Genomic DNA, 21,139 nt, shown 5'->3' with positions numbered 1-21,139 from the left:
TCTGACCTAGACTCAAGGTCTAAATACTGACCTAACTTGGACTCCCTCTGTAAAGATTCCAGACTTCACTTGTACTTGTGGTCTAAAGACTCAAAGATTTGACTCTGAATCACTCTCCAACAACTCAAGACTTGATCTGGGCTTGTGATCTAAAAACTCAAGACTTGCTCTTATTCTCAGGCTCTAAAGCCTTCAGACTAGACATAGACACAAAGATACAAGACTTGTGCTCAAACAACTCAAGACTTGAATAAGACTTGTGCTCTAAAGACTCAAGACTTGATTTGGACTTGTGATCTAAAAACTCAAGACTTGCTCTTATTCTCAGGCTCTAAAGCCTTCAGACTAGACAGACACAAAGATACAAGACTTGTGCTCAAACAACTCAAGACTTGAATAAGTCTTGTGCTCTAAAGATTCAAGACTTGACTTAGATTCACGCTCTAACAACTTAAGACTTGATTTAGACTTGTGTTCTAAAGACTAGAGACTTGAGCTGTGGTTGATGTATCAGTAGATCTTTGCGGACCATATGTCATTAACGGTTCTTAACAATCTGTCTCTGCTGTAGCATCATAACAGTAACCACAATGATTTCTTTCAAACCAAACTCTGTATAAAAATCATGTCAGTTCTGTTTTTATTTCTTTTTCTGGATCTATGCTCCAGAAAGTAATTCATTAAATGTAATTTCAAGAAAATTATTTCCAACACTCTGACTCAGGAATGCTGGTTTGTAGAAGGTGTCACCTGATTTGCAACTGTAAATGAAAAAGAGAAGGGACTGTTTGTGGTACTGTAAGCCCAGACTGAGGACCAGATGGTTTCACCAGCAAACCCCATGGAGGGGGTGGGGGTGGGGTGGGTGGAGTGAGGTGGGGGGGATTCGGTCTGTGTTTGTGTCCTGTGGGAAAAGAAGTGAGTGAGGCTGTGAGCGAAAGCACCTGATTAAGCTCTAAATCTGCTTCTAAACGGCTACTGATTGAGAATAAAACTTGCTGAAACATAGTTAACTATCACAACATCAAAATGTTTGGACTTGCAAGTATTTGTGGAAAAAATCTGATTTTTTCAATTTTTTTGTTTCATAAGGTGTTTCCCCATCATTGAACATCAACATAACACTGGACAGCACAAAAAGGCCTAAACATTAGAAATAAAGGTCAGGCAAAAGTTTGAAGGTATTAACAAAGAGAATATGCAGAATTATTTTAGGAACCAGTTGGTAAATGTGCAGACATCAGCAATGGAAGCCATCAAAGTGTGGATCCTATTGGTATAACCTCTTTAATCCTTATAGGAGATACAGGATCAGCCACTAAACTAAGCAGTCCTACTGACAGCAGTGTTCCAACGGCGTGTCAGGAATAGCAGCAGGCGTCGGTCTGCAGCACTGCTCTGATGCATAACGCCATCAGTGCAGCAAATCAGCAACACAACCAAAGTAAGAGGCAGTTCTGCAGCAGCAAGATATATTATTTATCTACTGAGAAAACCTTTAAAAATAGTTTGAATCCTTTATTGCCATCATTAATTAAATATTAAGAACAGTGTGCAAATGGATATGACATCAGTGTACAAGACGAAAAAAAAAAGAAAAGAAAGAACTCATCTTCCTTTTAGTTGCATGATCTAAAAATCTGGAAATTGTGTTTTAGAAATCCAACCTTTAATTGCAATACTTCTATTTTTAAGAATCACCTATGCCATCACTAACTGGCATTAGTTATTCCTATATTTTAACTGAAGCATCTTTTTTAAAGATTTTGTGGCGCTAGTGGCCTTAATTTACAGTGTTTCAGGCAGGAAATGGGCATAAATGTGACGTAGAACACATGCTGATTTCTATTACATACTCCTCAAAAAGGGAAAGACAAAGGAACATGACTTTCTAGTAAGGTAGGAAATAGCTATGAGTGTAGTAACTCATCTAAACCTGCCCATATCTATAGCCAGAGCAAAAATAAAATGTTAAAACAACTAAAGCTGGGATAAATATGGCTGGATGAGGACACACACACAGCGATCAGGATGGTAAATGGAGTTAAAAACAAGAGCTCACCAAGTCTGCACAGCAACCGATTATTATTAACATGCCAAATGATTGAGTGGCATACAAGAAGAATTTCACACCATCACAAACATAAACGTGTGGAGATGCTATGCACTACTGGGACTTTAAATGGAGATGAGGGATTGATTTTTGGCAACAAACACTGACACAGGATGAATATGTGGAATAGCACCTCCTGCTAACTGTTAAATATGGCGAAGGATCGTGATACTATGGGCTTGTTTCTTTTCTAAAGAACCTTCATACAGTACAACATAAAAAAAGGGAGACTAAACAGCTAACTGTATAATTATATTCCGACAAAGAATAGCAAGAGTGAATGTTGAACAACTGAAGGGATTAATTACTTAGCAACACTGTGCACCAATCAAAAAGATTGCACACTTTTTCATGCAAGCTATGTCATCTGACCAACTATTTAATTATAATGACCTCATATAAGGCAAACAAACAGTTGTAAACCATAATGTGCATCTTCATCTTCAGACTGCAAAAATATCCTGGAGAACCGCTCCACAGAAATCCCTTAATCTAGTAAAATACTGTTAGAAGATTTGAGTGTCAGGCTGAGTACAGCAGGGCCGGGGTGGTGTAACGCTGTCCAACACAGGTCTCTGAGGAGGGTGACGCAATAGAAGGCGGGTAGGGACGCCGAGCCGAGAGAGCAGGAGGAGAAGAGGCACAGATATGTTGACTGTTACAAACTCGGGCCCCCTCCACCTCCGTCGTGTCCACTGCAGTCCCACCCTGCCCTGAGGCCCATCTGGAGCGCCTCGTGACCTGGCTGATTAAAAGCAGTTGGTGAGATACGCCTACAAGAATGTTGAAGCCACAGAAAGGCCCTGAGTAAGTGTGTCCAACTGTTTGCCTGCCTGCGTGTGTGCTGATGCTGTGTTTACTCACATACATGTGCGCATGCAACCACGGCTCCGTTTAGATTGCATGTGGGTACAAAGTCACATGACCATCAGGGCCAATCAACAATCATCTTTCACAGTGAGAAAGACAAAAGAGCCCTGAGTTACATTGATGGATGCCCCCACTGGGACTGATGGGTGAATCAGTGCCCCGGTTGGTACAGACGCTTTTTTTGAGATTCCATACTTTCCAGAAAGAATAGTTTTAGGGTTTCTGTCCCGTTTAAGTCTATGTTTTAATAGAAATTGCAAGAAAATACAGCCAAGGTTCAAAAAACGCTTTTGGAATACTTTCAGTAATTGTGGTGGAATTTTGATTAGGGTCGGGTTCAGGGTTTGGTCGAGGTATCGGTTCAGGGATCAGTAAATGTGAGAAAATTCACACCTTCAGTTGGCCTGGTATGCTTTCACACAGATTTTTTTTTTACCGGGTCAAACAAAGTCATGCAGTTGCAACGGAATATTTTGGACACTGGCGTGACCTACTCCAGAAACTGGACTCTGGCACAGTCCAAACGTTCCAAAGGTTTGGTGTGAAAGCATTGTAAGACCACTTTCAAACAGGGTTCCTACACATTATTCATGTAAAGATACTTAACCAGACTCAGCTCTCCATAATTCTCAGTCTATTATGTTCATTTTAAAATATTAAATATTAAAGGTCACTCTGAAGGCTCTAAATATATCTGAAAAAACAAAAAGTAAGGAAGGACAGCAAAAAGGAGACTAGGAATGAAGAAAGGAAGGACACAAGGAAAGAAGGACAAAGGGACACAAGGGAAGGAGGACACAAGGATGGAAGGAAGGAACAAAGGAAATTAGGATATATGGACTCAAGGACTGAAAGGAAAGGAGGAAAGAAGGAAGGACACAGGGAGACAAGGAAATGAGTTGAGACTTTTGCACGGTATTTTATCTCTTTTTCTGAGGTTCCATCTGTTTTAAATCCAACTGCACATACATGTAGAGTATGGCTGTGTTGCGAATTCCCAGTTAAACACAAACCAGGCAAATCTCCTCAGCGTGACTAAAGAGCCCATGGTGAATCTTTACTGCTTCCCTCCATACAGTGGTTCCTCCTCACGGTTAATGCTAGACCTAACGTATTTAGCTGTATAATTGAATAATGAAGAGATGAGAGACAAGGATGAAAACCACACGACCGAGGTCTGCACCGAAACGCTGTCGGAGGAGTATAATGCGGTGAGGCCAGTATGGTTTGGTTTTAAAGCCGTGTTTTTAAGGAGTTTCGCGGCTGCACGGCTGTCAGCGACACTTTCATTATCTTCCACAGGTAAATCCTGCACAGACCTAGCCACCTGACTTCCAATTCTCCTTCAAGCAAACTGGTTAGAAGTTTCTTCGTGTGAGAGAATGTCTTTGCTTTATTCAGGCGAGTGGCGAGAAAAAACTGTATTTTTCATAATGAAGTATGCACTGTTTTAACATTGCAGCTTTAGTAGATTTTTTAGGCAAAACATTTTTTGGGAAAAAATACTCTGCAGAAGATTCTCTGAAGCTACAGCATGTATAGTTGATCCTTTTCTCCTAAACGTTTGGGACTGGTATTACCATACAGTGACCAGAAAAAGAGTTCATAAGGTTACCGCCTTCACAGGGTTTCTACTCATGTTTCATGCTGAAAGTTCAAAATCTTCTCCATTTTTGGAAGATCTTACATGTAAAAATACAAAAAGCCACAATAAATCTACAACAGATACAATCAGGCTATGGAACCTGCAAACACTATGACTGCTGCTCACATTAGTGCACATCTACTTGACATCGTGGTTGATGTTAAGAACAGTGAGAAGGAAATGGATGGATGGATGGATGGATGGATGGATGGATGGATGGATGGATGGATGGATGGATGGATGGATGGATTTATGAAATATACAAAGAGACAGGTAATAATCTGTGGAATAATTTTTCCATACCACACTTATCAAACGTATCAAGACCGGGACAACACCAGACAGTTTGGAAGCCCTGCCTTCAGTACCTCAGCTGACACTCAGCAGATCATAAAACATGTCACAACCAGGTGATGGAAACAGTGATGTCCAGTTTGATTTACAGCGTCAGGACACACATTCCACTCGCTTCACTTCCTGATAGTTCAGAAGGGCATAGTATGAAGTAAAGGCAGCCAAAACATCTACAGTTCTTACATAAATCTCTGAAACAGAACCATTTCAATTAAAAAAATAACATTGCAAAACTAAATTCCATTAAAAATGTGCACAAAGAAATCATCTGGCAAATGGGTCAGAACTTAACAATCCAGGCCAAAATAACTCCACCCTGTCCCAGCTGGAAGAAATAATGGGCTCATACTCCTCATCCTTCCCCTTTCCTTCCCATCTCCTGCCCCTTACTGCTGCCCCATCTCTCTGCACTTCACATCCTAAAATATAGCATCTCAATCACCCGACTTTTTTTAATGCACCCTGCTTTAATTTTCTCTGATGGCATTGTAATCATTAGTTGGCAGTGCTGCAGCGAGGGTGTGGCGGCTGTGTTCTTCGTCTCCACAGTAAACAACCGGTCGGCTCGTGAGCCACTCGCTCTAGCATTCAAATGGGCCCCTTTTAAAAAAAAAAGCAAAAAGTAAAAGCAAAACAGATGGGTGTTATTTATGAAAGCGGGTTGTAAAACAACATGTAACCACGCAAATAAGAACATGTTGAGAACTGCTTTGTCACCTCTGACACTGTCAGGCTCATTTTAGCTGCAGTTCATCAGCAGTAATCAGGCCTCTAAATACATGCATAAGTATATAAAGATAAGTTTGTGTTCTATCTGTTACTATTATTATCATCACTGATTTATTTCTTATTTTCCTATAAATATTGTTACGCACAGTGGTGCTTTTTTGATATGCATCATAAGGGCAGTAACGCAGGGCGGCATTAGAGGGGGGGGTGTGAGTAGCGGATAATAAAACATAACTTATCTCTCAGTTATACCCTGAACAGGTTTTCTATTGCTTTTATGCATGGCGATGGACAGTTAGCCTCCATGTGTGTTTAGCAGGCACCCCTTGCTTTATTGAGAAGAGGAAGACTGATTACCTGCTTTCTGCAGGGCTGCAGCAAACAGGGGCTCGGTGCCATTAATGCAAGAAACACCCATTGAATGAACACGGATACTTGTGTCTAAGGACAACAATGACACGTCAACTGGACATGTCTTCACTAAAAGACACATGGGCCTGTTAATATATATATTAATGGTTTATATAGGTTCTTTTTGTTTGGACCTTTCCATTTAATCCACAGCACCAGACGTATTTCATGGCAAAGCTACTTGGACAGGAGAAGGACACTGTGTCATTTACTGTTTGGTTTCTACTGACTGATCTGTGTCGGCTGAATGAGACTGCAAATCAAGCAGTTTGTCTTCTAGAAGCAGCAGGACGAGAGGATAGAGAGGCTGACCGACACACACCAGTGATCTATAGATTCTCTGTCAGGACTCTGCAGAGGGATTATTCAACCCTCCAATCCTCTCCACGCTCTTGCTGTCATGCATGATGTAACCACTCCGCACTGTTTGAAATGTATGGAGGAGAAAAGAGCACCTTAAGTAACAGGACACTGAGAAAAAAAAACCTGACATGATGAGAAATAACAAGCAAAATAATTTTTCTTAGATCCCTCAAGGAGAGAATAAGGAGAGTAGGCAATCTTCAAACATACTATGGATGAAACCTGTGAAACACAAAAATTCAAGCTAACATAGCTCCACCCTCTGGTGATGCTCCCACCAGATCTGTCTGCAATGCAGCAAAGAGAGCTGCATCTTCTCCAACCTTATTTTGTCATCACTGAAGCCAAGCTGCATTTACTGCTTTCCCGCTCCCTGTCCCGTCACACATTACCAATGTACCATCCGTTTTCTGCGTTACCAAGGTCACAACTGCAAGGGCGAGTCTGCCCTTCTTGGTTTCGCTGAAATTGAGCACCTAAAAACCTTTTTCCTGCATGGAAAGGATAAAAACGGCGCCGACCACATTGTGTTTACTGCAGCGCCGTGCACATATGTCACCAGGATTAAGTGGCTCTGTGTGGCTGCTCGGGGAGGTGGGGGTATTATTGTGAATCAGCATTCTGTTCACGCCTCTTTTCACTACAGCTGTTATTCACAATGCAGAATGATGTGCCACAGCACTGCAGCACAGATGATGCAGCAGTTAGTTATCATACTGCATTATATCTATATATATATATATATATCAAAAATGTTAATGTCCCATGGTGAAATGTGCTGGTGGCAGTATCATTAGTGGCCCAGTCAAAGTCCAGACATAGAGCCAAATAAGAATCGAGGCAAGACCTAAATTAATGCTCTCAGCCACTCTCCATCCAATGAACTATTTCACAAAGAAAAATGGAGGAAAAGGTTAGTCTCTGGATGTTCAAAGCTGATGTAGATGTGCCACAAAAGACTTGCTTTAGTGATTTCAGAGGAAATTGGTTGTAACATATTTACTCAGGAGGGCTGAACACAAATGCCACAATTTTCTGATTTTTATTAGTAAAATCTATTTAAAACCATGTATTCTGTTCACAATTACGCACAACCTTGTGTTAGTCTAACATGTAAAACCTTAAAAATGTAAAGTAAAATGTGTAGTTTAGGGGTTAGTCCAAGTCTTAAAACATCAAGTCAAAATATTCAGCATCTCGAGACGATCTGTCAACACACTTGAACCAGGCTTTGTGTGTAAACATTAACCTGTCTCAGTGGGGGGCTTCACTCTGTGGTTTAATGCTTTGCTGCAGCCAAACAACAGACTACATTTTAACACATCTCAGAAAGAATCATTTACTAGTTTTGTGTTTTCCAAAACTCCCAAACTCAAAAAAATAATCTTCCCTCTTTTGGCTGGAAATAAATTCTGTCTTCTATTTTCAGATTGTTTTGGTGTGATAATTGCTTTAATACCAAGTCATGGGCATTAAACTCCAATAACACTGTAACAGTAGATAACTTCTCACAGGGAATCCTGCATCTACTTTGCTGTAGCTCTATCCTTATGGTTCTGATACTTTAAAGTCTGATGTTTCTTTTATATATATGTAAATACAATGTTTTGCCTAAAGTATTCTCTCGCCCTTTAAAATCATTAAATTCATGTTCTAATCATTGCCACGTGTGCATAAAATCCAGCAGCTAGGCATGCAGACTGCTTCTCCAAACATTTGAGACAAAATGGATAAGATGTCATCTGTGCAATAAGTGCAGTTGTTAAATTCCCACACTACTTATAACTATCCAGTGAACTATTAGTGGAGGCGACTGGGTATGACAGGAACCCAGCCGTGAAGTCACAAGTCAGGTAAAACCACAGAGCAGGGACAGCTGATGCTTAGGTGAGTTCACAGAGGTCGCCAACTTTCAGCACAGGTAATAGCTACAGACCTCCAAACTGCATGTGGCCCTTCAGATAAGCTCGAGAATTGTGCATAGAAAGGTTGATGGAATGGGTTTCCAGGGCCGACCGGCTGCATCCAAGCATCACGCAACCAGATACAATGCAAAGCATCAGATGAAGTGGTCTAACAGCAAGCCGCCAATGGACTCTAGAGCAGTCTCTGACTGGCAGTCTAATGGATGAGTCTGTGTTTGGCTAGGAGGACGCCACTTGCCTGACTACAATGTGTCAACTGTAAAGTTTGGAGCCGTGAGGATTATGATGCAAGGTAGTTTTTCTGTAGTTGGACTCGGCCTGTTAGTTCCGGTAAAAGCAGCTCTTATTGATTCAGTGGACCAAGACATTTTGGACAATTTCATGCTCTGAAAGTTGTGAGAACAGCTAGGAGATTGTCTCTTCCTGTTTCAACATGACGGTACACCAAAATATGTATACCTCAAAGGACTGTTTTAGATGCAATAACTGGTGGATAATATCTCCATGAGATCACTCATCCCACACGTCTGTAATATGAGTCTCACTGCTGGATAAATGCCCACACCTGACAGATGACAGTGTCCCAGATACTAAAGGTCACAGGCAATGGTGGAAGCACAGCTGAGAAAAAACAGAGAGGAAAATTTGGTTTTATCGCAACACATACCGTGATTGCAATATTTACCAATAATATGGCCATGGCATGATTCTCTAAGGCGAATACTTTTGGCAATATAAGGGATGCTCATCCTCCTATGAGAACAATCCAATTGTCATAAAGATAATTGAAGTTAAATCTACAATTTATCTCTGGAGAGATAAAATTAACTTTTGTTATTCCTCTAGAACTGAACACAAATAAAGTGTGCAGATTTTCTGGAGCTCCGTTTCATCAGCAGCAAAACTATACGTAACAAATCCTTTATAAAGTATTTATGTATATTGTTTGCCAACCTCTCATCACCACCAAAGTCACATCATCGGACTGCGTTAACTGCAATATACTCAAAATTATAAAAGCATCCTGGAAGAAGAAGCACTATCTCCCCTCAAACAGACAGCTGTCTGGATAGGCCAATGGTACAGACAGAAAGGGAGATGGAAGCAGAAGGAAAGGAGTTAGGACACAAGCAAGGAAGCGACAAAGAAGAGAAGGAAGCACATAAAATAACTGCAAGGAAGGAATGAAGGAGAGATGAAAGGACACAAGATAGGACACAAGGAAGGAAGGAATGAAGGAGAGAAGGAGAGACATAAGAAAGGACACAATGAAGAAAGGAAAGACGGACGGAAGGAAGGAAGGAAGTTAGGAAGTTAGGAATTAAGGATTTTTCATATTTTCTTAGACCAGTAAAACACTGAAATCAAATTTCATACTTTTCCTGACGATGAAGGAACCCCATTTATCATTAAAATCATCGTAAAGGGTGACAAACACTTTGCTTGCTGAGGAGAGACCTGATTCCTCAGTTAAATGTAACAGTAAGCACATTCAATGGCACAGTGGTGTATGTCACACACAACACAACAACTTAGACTGATTTTTTTAACAAACTGTCTGCAGTTCACCTAAAATCAGAGAGTACACTAACAATATGAAATTAGAGATGAGGACTCTGATACTATTCATTTAAAATGCCTTCATCCTGAGTCCAATCCAATACTAGGGATCCTTAGTACACACTCTTCTTCATCCTAATGGACAATTAAGACTTGCATCTGTGCTACATTCCCATTAAAGGTGATCAAAAGAGAAGCCAATTCAACTGGTGTAGAGAGGGTTCTTTGAATGCTTCCTGAATCTAAAGGACTGTTAGTGAAGACAGTCCGTAATTGATACAGTATATATTGACTGCTTGTGCAAGACACAGTGAATATTACCAAGCAACAAGTAAATCAAGTCAAACAAAATACTTGCTTTAGTTGCCAATTACAGCAGGATCCAATCAATGGCTTCTTCTGCTGTTCCCATTTTATGATGAAATATACAGAAACATGTTCTTGGAGGTGGAACATAGTTCTGACCTCTTTGAGGACAGGATTTAGAAGTTTTAACCCTCCCCTTCCCTCGCCCTTTTCCCACCCCAGCTCAATACCCCTCAGCTGCTTTCAGATGCTAATAAATGTGCAATTGTGCCAGCCAACAGACTGGAATTTCACCCCACAAAGGAGAGATAGAGTTGGAAGGAAAGAAAGGGACAGACAATACTGCGGTGAGTCAAACCACTGGTAACAAGCCAGCTGTCTACATAAAACCACAAAGAAACCAAACAGCATCATTCTATCCTCCTGCATTATTTTAAGGATGAACCCTGACATCATTTGATTAGGAATCAATCTGCAGCTTACTATGTCTCTGTAATAAAAAAAGAAAATTGATGATTGCATATACTACCTATGGGTTTGTCAAAAAATATGTTTAATTCAAACAAACACCCTCGAGAGACAGGAAACAATTGGGTTACCAGCTTTAAGATTTTCTTTCCTGAAACATAACCTCACTAGAATGAATTAATGTGGCGTTTCCAGCAGCTGGGCTAGTTCCTAAAACACAAAGGTAGGGGTCTTAAGATTAACTTTGGAAATAAAAAGCTGGCTTCCTACACATTCTTAGGACCAAATTCCACATTTTTCCAAACTCAAATTAGCAGAGTCCTCAGTCCATTTGTGACCCATTTTATAAATAGACTTTAGGCAGGTGGGCAGGCAGGCAGGATTGAGGGAGGGAAGAAGAGACAGATGGATGAATGGACGGACAGAGAGTCTGTTCAGTGTTTCCTGGATGGACAGGAAACACTGAACTAACCGATTTGATGGACAGTCCCCTAGTTGTGTTCACGAAATGTCCCATAAATGCCGTAAAGCATAAGTTTGTCAGTTTATCTTGCATCATATTTTGCCAACAGAAACCAAGCCCCTCCCACGTTGCCTCACCATGCTGGATATGGTTCATCAGCAGAAGGTTGACAGATTCACCAGTGACAGATCCAACCCCCCACATGACAGCTCAGAGCCAGAACCTCCCAAACAAAGAAAGGGACCTGCACATTGCACTCTTCCTACACAAAGACGGTCACCTCACCCAACCCCTCAGAGATAGAGGGCAGGTGGGCCAATCAGAGTCCCCGGGGTCCCCCCTCTACCCTGATGCAAGCAATTCCACGTATAATTGGTTTTCTCATCTATGAATGATTAATCTGTGTTGTCTTTGAGGTTTGGGTCCATTGACTGGGGGTTTAACTTGCCCCCAGAGCCACGTTATGTGTATTCCTCACAAGTAAAATAACAATAAGAGTTTAAATCATGCTTTGATCATTTTTTAGCTTAGTATGTGACAGATACTTTGTATATTAGTCAAGCTAGTTAGAATTCAATTTAAAAGGATTCATCAACTATTTTAAATATAGTCTCAGTGGACTTCCAAGCTGCAGAATAAAAGTTTATTTTAAAGTAAAAATAAAACTGAAATCATATTAAGGCAGTGGACTTCTCACCAAAATCTAGTATTAAACTATAGACGCGATACAATTAAACATTTTTTGAAACAACATATTAAGATTTTTCAGTGTTAATCCAATAAATAAACAGGAGAAAAAAAATTTTGATCCGCTGATCACAGTTAAAGCCATAAACAGGAAATTGGCCAATTTCAATACATTTTCGATTAAGATTAAGCACTTTATTTTAGTTGGAACATAAGAAAGAGGAATTGAAAAAGCAAATCACGTCTCCTTGTGAAAACATACCTCAAATCCAACTGTGTGGAGGCTGATTTATTGTCTCCCAGAACCAGTTTTCCAAAATCTAGGCATTTAAAGTAGATCTCCGCAAAACATCAATAATAAGAGGAGGACAGGCACTATTTTATTACCGGGGGGAAAAAAAATCACAATTTCAAAGTTAAACAGAGTATGCTTTGTAATATTTCCCAAGCTAAAACCTGACAGGAACCACCCTGTGAAGTCAGAATTTTTGACCTGGAAAGTTGGGGGTGGGTGTCCACAAGCATAAACCTCCAGTATGACTGCTGTTGGTAGAAAACATACTGAACACTGCAGTTGCAGGCTATTCATTTGCTTCAATATTAGCCTTATGGACACGGATGGCCCAGTGACGATGTTCGGTCGGTCTGAGCTCCCGGAGTCGAGGTGTGCTTCCCAGGTTTTTTTTTGTGGTTTTTTTTCAAGCTTTATAAGGAACAACTAAATGGAACACGGCACACATCAAGTTGGCAGCAACACAGAAAGGAGTAAGAAGGAAATAGACAAAAAGGATACAATTTGAGTATGCCATAAACACAAAATGCTAGGGGTTACAAATCGTTCAAACACACAAAACTAAACAAGTTTATTAAATGTTTAAAAGATGACACATTTCTAAGCCTTTATTTTTGCAATCCAGTAGAGAAAATTTAGTGGTTTATATACAAAAGTAATTCAATGAAACTTGGCTTACGATATGAGAACTTCGATTGATGAACACAGAATTTGGACAGTATAAGTAGGTTTATACCATAAACATGAGGACTGAGTTCACCGTCAATATCTGTGTAACAAAACACGATATTCTTCCAGCATAAGGAAAGATAAGGGTAAACATGAACAAAAGCTAAACGTTAGCATTTGCTCCAAAGATGTTTTGTAAACAAGCAATAAGTAATAAAAGAAAAAGTATGATTTACATTAATATCACCTTTAAGTCTCTGATGTTAGTGGTTAGTTGGATAGAACTTATAAGGCATTTTTAAAAAAACTTTACATTTCTTGGTAAAAAGGAACTTTTGTCCTCTAAAAGCCAGACGCTACGTTCTAACTGCGCAACGATACGCTCTAATCATGCAACGCTATGTTCTAATCACCAAGGTTATTATCGTTAACAAAAACTAATGAAATAACGAAAACTAGAAGTAAAAAAACATTTTAATTAACTGAAATAAAAAACAAGACTTTGCAAAAAAACGAAAACTAACTGAAACTGTAATGAGTGTTCACAAAATTAACTAAAATTATCTGAATTTATAGAGATAATGTGCTTAGTTTTTGTTTGTGTGTCTCATGCATAAGTATGAAGTCTAGTCTCGGGTTGCTGTTGTTTTTTTTTTTGCTCTGCCGCATTACGCCAGAAGATGGCGGGTACGTCAGTCAAGTCATCTGTGCAGTTCGTCTACACCTAACGTCATGTCAGCAAAACTTGGGATAAAGCGCCAGAATCCAAATTGGGATTACTTTGAATATGACTGCGTTTCAGATAAAACCAAGTGTCTTGTAGTGTAGGGTGACCAGACGTCCCCAATTTAGACGACCTGTCCCAGGCTAAAGCTGTCGCCGGAAATGTCCCAGATTTTAGCGTTTTGCAAATGAGAAATGTTGTGTGTAGACTTACTACGGTAGCCGGGGCTAAAAAGCGCGAGTGAGCATGTTGCTCGCAACAACTGCTGTTACGGTAGTTGGTCGCGCTGCTGTTAACGTTACAGACGGAGTAGAAGAAGATGAGCTGAGTGCGCCGCCTTGGACTGAGCTGATCCTGGCCGTGATGAAGGTTTGTTTCGCGGTAAGAAACGTTACTAGTGTTGTCAACATTCCAACAAATGGTAAAAAAAAATGACTTGGATGTGTCTTGTTTTACTAAAGGTGAGGACACAAATGCTAATAAACTAAGTTTTTAGGAACGAACCGAACAGCAAATAGGAAGACAAGAGCACAACTCCCAGATTTGGAAAATTGGAGCTACAGTGTCAACAAGGATTTGTCCAAAGTAAGATGTTTTAGAATTGATTGGTGACCTTTAATTTAAATTTCCTGAGTTAGTTATTAGTTGTATGGCTAATTTATTACAGTGATTTGTGAACTCAGGCTGAGGGGTGTTTTCCACTCATTTTGGACATATGAAAGTTACTGAAAGGAGTCAGTAACAGGGAAAGTGAATGAGGGAAGAACTGCATGAACTGAGAATGATGAGATGGGAGAGAGAATCACCTGGTTAAATGTGCATTTCTTCTGTTGTATGAGCCTGTAGCTCCAAGTAAAAATTGTTGTTTTTTTGTTTTTGTTTTGCCAAATATGGTAATTTTGGTATTTCATCAACTGAGGAAAATAGTTAAATAATTAAAGAAAAGTTAATATTTAAAGGATTATCTTAGTTTCCTAATTTCAAAAAATATCCAACTACTAAAGGGTATCTGAAAAAAACAATCTTGTTTTATTTGTTAAATTGTAATTTTTCAGTATGTTATATACTCTAATGTTTTTGGAGAGGATTGTGGTTATATTATGTCTCTTTTAGAATAGTGAACATCTGATAGAAAAGGAGAGGAGGAAAATAGAAAGACTGATAGAAAGAGTAAGCTAAGAACAGGGAAAGAGCAGATGAGTGTTAGAAAAAGGAGGAGGGCAAAGAAGACAGACATTACTACTGCTATTTATTTGTTTTATTACTCTTAGGAAATGCTAACAGTGTGGATAGACTTCCCCGCTATTACACTTGATTTTTATAGTTTAATTGTGAATAAATATTTTAAAATAAATGAAACTGTAACTGTACCATTGTTTTCATTATATCTTGATAACATTTATTTCTTTTAATCTCTGGGCTGGAAATGTCCCTGGATTTGTTTTCAGAAAAAAAGACTAAAACTATAACTGAAACTAATAAAAACTAAACTGAAACTAAGCATTTAAAAAAATAAAAACTAAACTAGCAAACAAAAGCTAAAAACAAATTAAAACTAAAATAGAACTGAAAATGTGAAATCAAAACTAAATATAAATAAAAACTAATGAAAACTGCAAAACTATTAAAACCTTGCTAATCACGCAACACTACGTTCTAATCGTGCAGTGCTCGATTCTAATTACGCGACGCTACATTTTAACCGTGCAACACTAAACGCTACGTTCTAACCGCGCAACACTGTTATCATCGCGCAACGCGTCCTTCTAATCATGCAACACTACGTTCTAATCGCGCAATGCAATACGGCTGAATACTTTTACAGGGACCAGATTCTTAATACAATGTACTTATTAATGTACTTAATTATTTCAATAGTCAATTAATCATGATTAATTATTATTGTCAACTAATTTATTATTCGAATAATCATTAACTGGACTACACAAACTAAAACATGCCATTTGCTGAAAGAACAACCCACTCAGAGTGGTAATTAGGCCAAAGCGGTACAAAAATACACGCATTTTGCATTTAAGATGAAAAAACCTTTTATTTTCTGTAAATATGCTCTATCCAGAAACTACACTTCAAAATGGACACTGGTGCGGTTGGTTTCTGGTGTTAATATGAACTGGCCTCGATCTGACCCAAATACAGGAAACATACGCCTTTTTGAACTTAACGAGCCACCATAGCAGGGCATCATGGGAAAAACTAGCCCTTCAGTGTTGCTAATGCTACTACACCATCGATGCTACAAACAATAAGCAGTGGATGGACCTGGAGCAACAAGGAGACACTGTGCCTTGTTGTGATTATGAATCTGAAAATTTTATTTAATATTTATAATTTAATATTTTATCAAATAATATTTCGGTCTGTTAAGGGTTATTCTGTGAATACTAGCCCAGTAAGGCGATGGTATTAGGACAAAATAGAAAGGTGTGAGACGAGCTCTGACATTATTGAACAGCATAAACTCTACACATATATGGAATTAATTCACACAATTTCTTAAAATACAAGAATTTATTAACAAAAATAAGTCAACTCAAAGTCAAACATATTTCAATCAACAAACTCTTTACTATGCTAAAACTATCCAACTAAACTACCAAGCAGAATTAAAGAATAACGAAGACTAATGGGCTATGTACAATATAAACAAGTTGATTAAAGATGATTGGAAATGATGACCAAAAGAGTGATGCAGCATTACCATGCAATGTTTATGTTTGAGAACCAAGGATTATCTTTAAGTTAGTCTTGGAACTAACTTAGGCAATAATCAGCAGACGTTTAGACAACCCTTCACAATGCAAGATCAGATAAAATATTACTTAAATAAAATAAAATAATGTTTTAAAGAATGATCTGCTGAATAAAACCAACCTTCTGGATGACTAATTCTCAACGGCGTCTCATTAGCTGCCTTTATTTATTAAAATAATATTTAAAGAAATATTATTAAGGGAATATTTGGGAAAAGAGCCAAATCTTTCTGGAGAAATGGCGCTTAATGGTGTTTCATTAGCTTTTAGCAATTAAAGCTAACAAACGAATTCAATTCAATTCAATTCAATTCAAAGATACTTTATTGATCCCCGAGGGGAAATTAGATAGCTTAGCACCAGAATCAAACACACACCTTTAAAATACCGTTAATAAAAAGGGTTAAAATGCATAAGAGCGGACGGCGCGTTATGATCATTCTTCTGTGTTTAAAATAACCCTTCAAGTAAAGTTTGTCTTAAATTCAAAAACACATAAAAACAGAGCACAAAACTGAGCACGTGTGCTGCAGATAGCCTGCTAGCACTAAGATAGCAGAGTTCAACACAAACAAAACCAAACTTCATAAAATGAAAAACGTTCAGATCATAAATCTTTTCCTATTACTCTGCCCAAACCCTAACCTCGTATGAACCGTGCTGAGGAGTTGTCCGGGCGACGACAAAGTTTGAAGAAAGCTCTGTGAACAAAAGGTTAGCTTCCAGCTAACCTCCGGAGCAGTGGCCGGGCGGCCCGTTCTGTCCGCTGACCACACTGCATGTTACCGAGGTGATGCCGCTACTGTTGTCCTTCTTTCAGACTGGGAAAACCGCTCCACTCGGCTTCGTTAAGACCGCGTCTCTGCAGGGGAATTCTCTGCAACACAGTTTGCTTCTGCAGGCCTCAGAGAGAAAATTAGGCAATGCTTGTACCTTAATTATTCTCGTTCTTGAATGAATACCGGATACACATACAGTGATTCATTCGTACATAACTTGTGCATATGATCGCGTGATCTTAAGACACCCTTGGATCCAGTTGAAGAGTTATGTCTGTTTGCCAGCAGGGAGACATTAGCGCGCTGTGCCTCCCCTATCCTGGTCATCACCGTCATGGAAGAAAGTGACTTGTGGGAGAAGTTGGGGTTTTATATGGACAGTGGCATCATGGGAAGTCCGCTGTTACCCTTTCCTTGGCTGTGCCGGAAGAAGGTTAAATGCAATTTATTTTGAAAGTTCCAGAAAGGTTTGTACCGCATCTTTCATGTTGTTTCCATGGCTGTGGGTTCCAACAGCCTCCTTGATATTTGGGCAGATGAACACATAACCAAAAGAACATGCTAAACCCCGTCGTGTTCAGCATGTTGAGCGAGAAAATGAAGGAAAGAGGGTTCGAGATGCATTAAACAAGGTTTCCTCCATTTCTGGGTCCGTGCTCTGACCCACCCTAGTCATTTCTGTCTAATAGGAGCAACAATCGGCACATGCATGGCTTCGTTTACAAGTTATAATTCACATGCAAAAAAGTACAATGTGAAAGCAAATCGCTCCAAAAGCAAAAAATAATGTCCGCTTTTAGTCCGGATCAAACAAGCAGACCAAAGGACGTTCCTGGTGTGAATGCACCATAACTTTGATGATATGCTCATTGAAGACACTACTAAAAGGAACAGAGTTAGAAATATAATTGTCAGGCCAACTTATTATTAGAGCTGAGGCTCCCAGTTATTGGTAGCAATGTTGTTGAATCCACAGCCTTTCGTTCTCGGTCTCACACCAGGTGTTAGCCTGTAAATATTTCATGAGGCCTCGGTGCTGTGCTGCTGGCGCACAGAGACTGTTTTCAGCGGCTTTCTGGAAACAGAGGCCCATCAGTTCGGCTTGAGACACAAACAATTTTCAGCATGGCTAAAATTAAATTAGGGGTAGGGGAGGCAGCGCATTGCTCAACGCGGCAAGACCTCTTTACTCCTCACATCAGACATTCCATGGCAAAATTAAGAAGTGGAGAGAAGGGAGGAAAAATGCACGAAACAATGAGCTGTCTGTGCAAGAGTCCAGGGGAAAAGCCAAAGAGGCATGTCAGAGATATGACACGCTTGTAAGGGTGCCAAGCTGACTTCTGTCCACACAGACAGAAACTGCTCCAAGCAGATGACACGATACAGAGCACTTTATGACAGACAAAAACCCGTATCAGTGTGCCCAGATGCTAACACACATGCATCATTCTCTGAACACTAAGCCGCTTTGATTCTTACACATCCTGCATCTATCAACTGTCCTAAAGCAGTAGGTAGGAGAATGAACAACTGCTCCAGTGTTCAGTCTGCTCTGGTAGCAGAATGATAGCAGCTGATAAGTTTTCTTGGCAGATATCAATTTTCAGATTTTGTTTGACATGCCAATTTGGAGTTTGGACGATACTAATTTCTCTTTAAGAGCTAAAAGTAGATCTGCACCAATCAGAAATGTGTGGCCAATTACACAAGTTTATCATACAGCAAGAACTGGCCCATTACCAGAACCTGCTTAGTTTAGAACATGTAGTTTAGAGTTTAACAGGGATAGTATTGTGGGTTTACATAAGAAACTCTCTGCTGTTGCTGTTCTTGATATGGCCGCTCCTTTCAAATTAAGTAATTTACATACCCTTCACTCGTTCCATGTTTATCAAATTATAAATACTAGATCCTTTCTTCTGTGTTCTTGGTTTGGTCCTTAACTTTTACCAGTGAGTGGCGAAGCTACCACCATACTGATAATTCTTTAAACACGTTGTTCAGGACAAAAAATACTTTATTGAACTTGGCTTTAAACCACCTGAAGATGCACGAGGCGCTCCCTGCGGACACACCGGGACACCCGGAGGTCAGCATGCTGAACAAGCCATGGTCTCCTGTTCCACAGCTCTGAATGAAGGCTGGCTATTAATAGCTAAAATGTAAGGGATGCCTTTGCTGGAGGACTCCTGAGAGCTTTCCAGCCTCTCAAAAAAGATGGCAGAACATTATGAACTCTTATTTTTTCCACACACAGCTACAAACTTCTGTAATGTCATATCTTATTTTTGTAAGAAGTCTGGCATTAAAAAGCGACAGACTCACGCGAGTTCCTCTGTATCTATAATGACTTTTTTGATGATAAGGCCCCATCGCATGTTTGCCTGCAGTTGCAGTCAGTCGTGCCAGGTAAAGCTTAGAGAGCTTGTTCTTCTGAGCCATAACAGATCTTGTTTTGACCATAAGACCCAAATATTTTTTTACCCAGAACTTAATGTGCCGGAAAGTAGAAAATATGATCTGTAGAGAAGTTTAAACTAGGACTTGACTTACAAAGCAGCCAATCATCCTAAAAATTCACCTATAGTTTAGGGGTTTTCAAGAGAGTACACCCCTACTACCAGGGCAATCCTATAAGTGTGCAGCGGTCCACAAAAATCACATGTCAGTACGTTTAAATAAAGAGAAACAGACAAGAAGATGGATGGAAGGATGGAGGCTGCACAATGATGCCATTGTTAGCAGCACCGTCGCCTTACAGACGGATGGTCCTGGGTTTAATTCCGGGCCAGAGCCTTTTTGCATAGAGTTTCAGTGTTCTCACCGTTCTTGCATGGGTTCTTTCTGGGTACTCCAGCTTTCTCTCACAGTCAAGAAAGTTTGGTCTCTCTAAATTGCCCTAAATTGCCCTGTGATGGACTGCCAACTTGTGCAGGGTATACCCTACTTCTCACCAAATGACTGCTGTGAATTTGTCTGTAATTTCTGCATCGCACGGATGGTCATCTTAGAGCGGCAGGCTCTAGATGAGGAATGGTGACCTAAATCTAGAAATTTAAGCAACGTTTGAAACCTTGCAGCTGTATGCTGATGACTGGAAATAACATCCTGTAACCAGACGGTGAGAGAAGACTCATAAGTCCTTAAAGACATCCTAAAAAACAAAAATCATTATAAAACTGACCTGATTGCTCCAGGCGCAGTACAGATCACAGATCAGGTTCCAGTTGTTTCTAATCATGCAGTCCAGAACTTTAAGATGTGTCATTTGCACTGAAAAAATACAAGCTGCTCGGACAACTCTCCGTCAGTCGTCTGTGTTGAACCCCGCTGCTTCCGGAGGCTCCCTGCAGACAGCGATGCTCCTCAAAAAGCGAAGGAGGGATGAGACGGAGTCATCAGCTGAACATGCACCTCAGCTCCCATCTGTGAACCCAACGGGTACCCCCATCAGCTGTGGCCAACAGCGCAGCCACGATTTATTAGCTGTGCGTTAATGATTCAGGCTGCTTGTGTCTGAGATAATCCTCTGAGTTCAAAACATTTTTTTAAAACTGCCTGGTGAAAAATGAGGGTAACAGGAGAGAGTTATCAGCAGCCGAGAGCCAAAACGTCCACCTGGATGTTGATATGCAGAAGAGTCATCGTCACGTTTAGACAGCAAGATGCACACTGCAGAACGGTGACGATGAAGAAGGAGAAGCGTGAAAGAGAACAGAGCAAGTTGCACTTTTTTCTGTCCTCTCCATGTTGGTGAACCTCCCTCTAGCCTCTCAACTCGTCGTGCCACCCTGTGCTTGTCTCTGCAGCGGTGCCATGCAGCGGCACAATGAGATTCAGAGCACCAAAAGATCCCTCTAGAAAACCATCAATCAGGCTGCAATGCAGAACTCCTAAAGGCTCCTGTCATGGTCCCAAACACAAGTTAAAAGGCAGGGTTTGTAAAGTCAACGTTGTCCTGAGTAAAGCTGCAGAGAAGAGGAGTGTGCTACCTATAACTCTGG

General features: G+C 40.0%; 1 protein-coding gene across 2 annotated transcripts in view; it reads right to left on the bottom strand.

The window, feature by feature from the left end:
• Window positions 1-21,139, bottom strand: part of LOC124857754 (rho GTPase-activating protein 21-like) — a 100,381-nt gene that overhangs the window by 66,530 nt on the left and 12,712 nt on the right. The window contains exon 1 of one of the 2 annotated variants that reach the window (XM_047349168.1): window positions 20,320-20,497. The exons of the other annotated variant lie outside the window; for it this stretch is intronic. Coding sequence (XP_047205124.1) covers window positions 20,320-20,403 — 84 coding nt within the window. The 5' untranslated portion in view covers window positions 20,404-20,497. Of the gene's footprint in view, window positions 1-20,319; window positions 20,498-21,139 lie in introns of those variants that run through there. 2 annotated transcript variants of the gene reach the window in all.

The sequence above is a fragment of the Girardinichthys multiradiatus genome, chromosome 21 (genome assembly GCF_021462225.1).
Source record: "Girardinichthys multiradiatus isolate DD_20200921_A chromosome 21, DD_fGirMul_XY1, whole genome shotgun sequence".
In the NCBI taxonomy this organism is placed as follows: domain Eukaryota; kingdom Metazoa; phylum Chordata; class Actinopteri; order Cyprinodontiformes; family Goodeidae; genus Girardinichthys; species Girardinichthys multiradiatus.
Note: the sequence above shows the minus strand (reverse complement) of the source record. Positions and strands in the feature narration are given on the sequence as shown.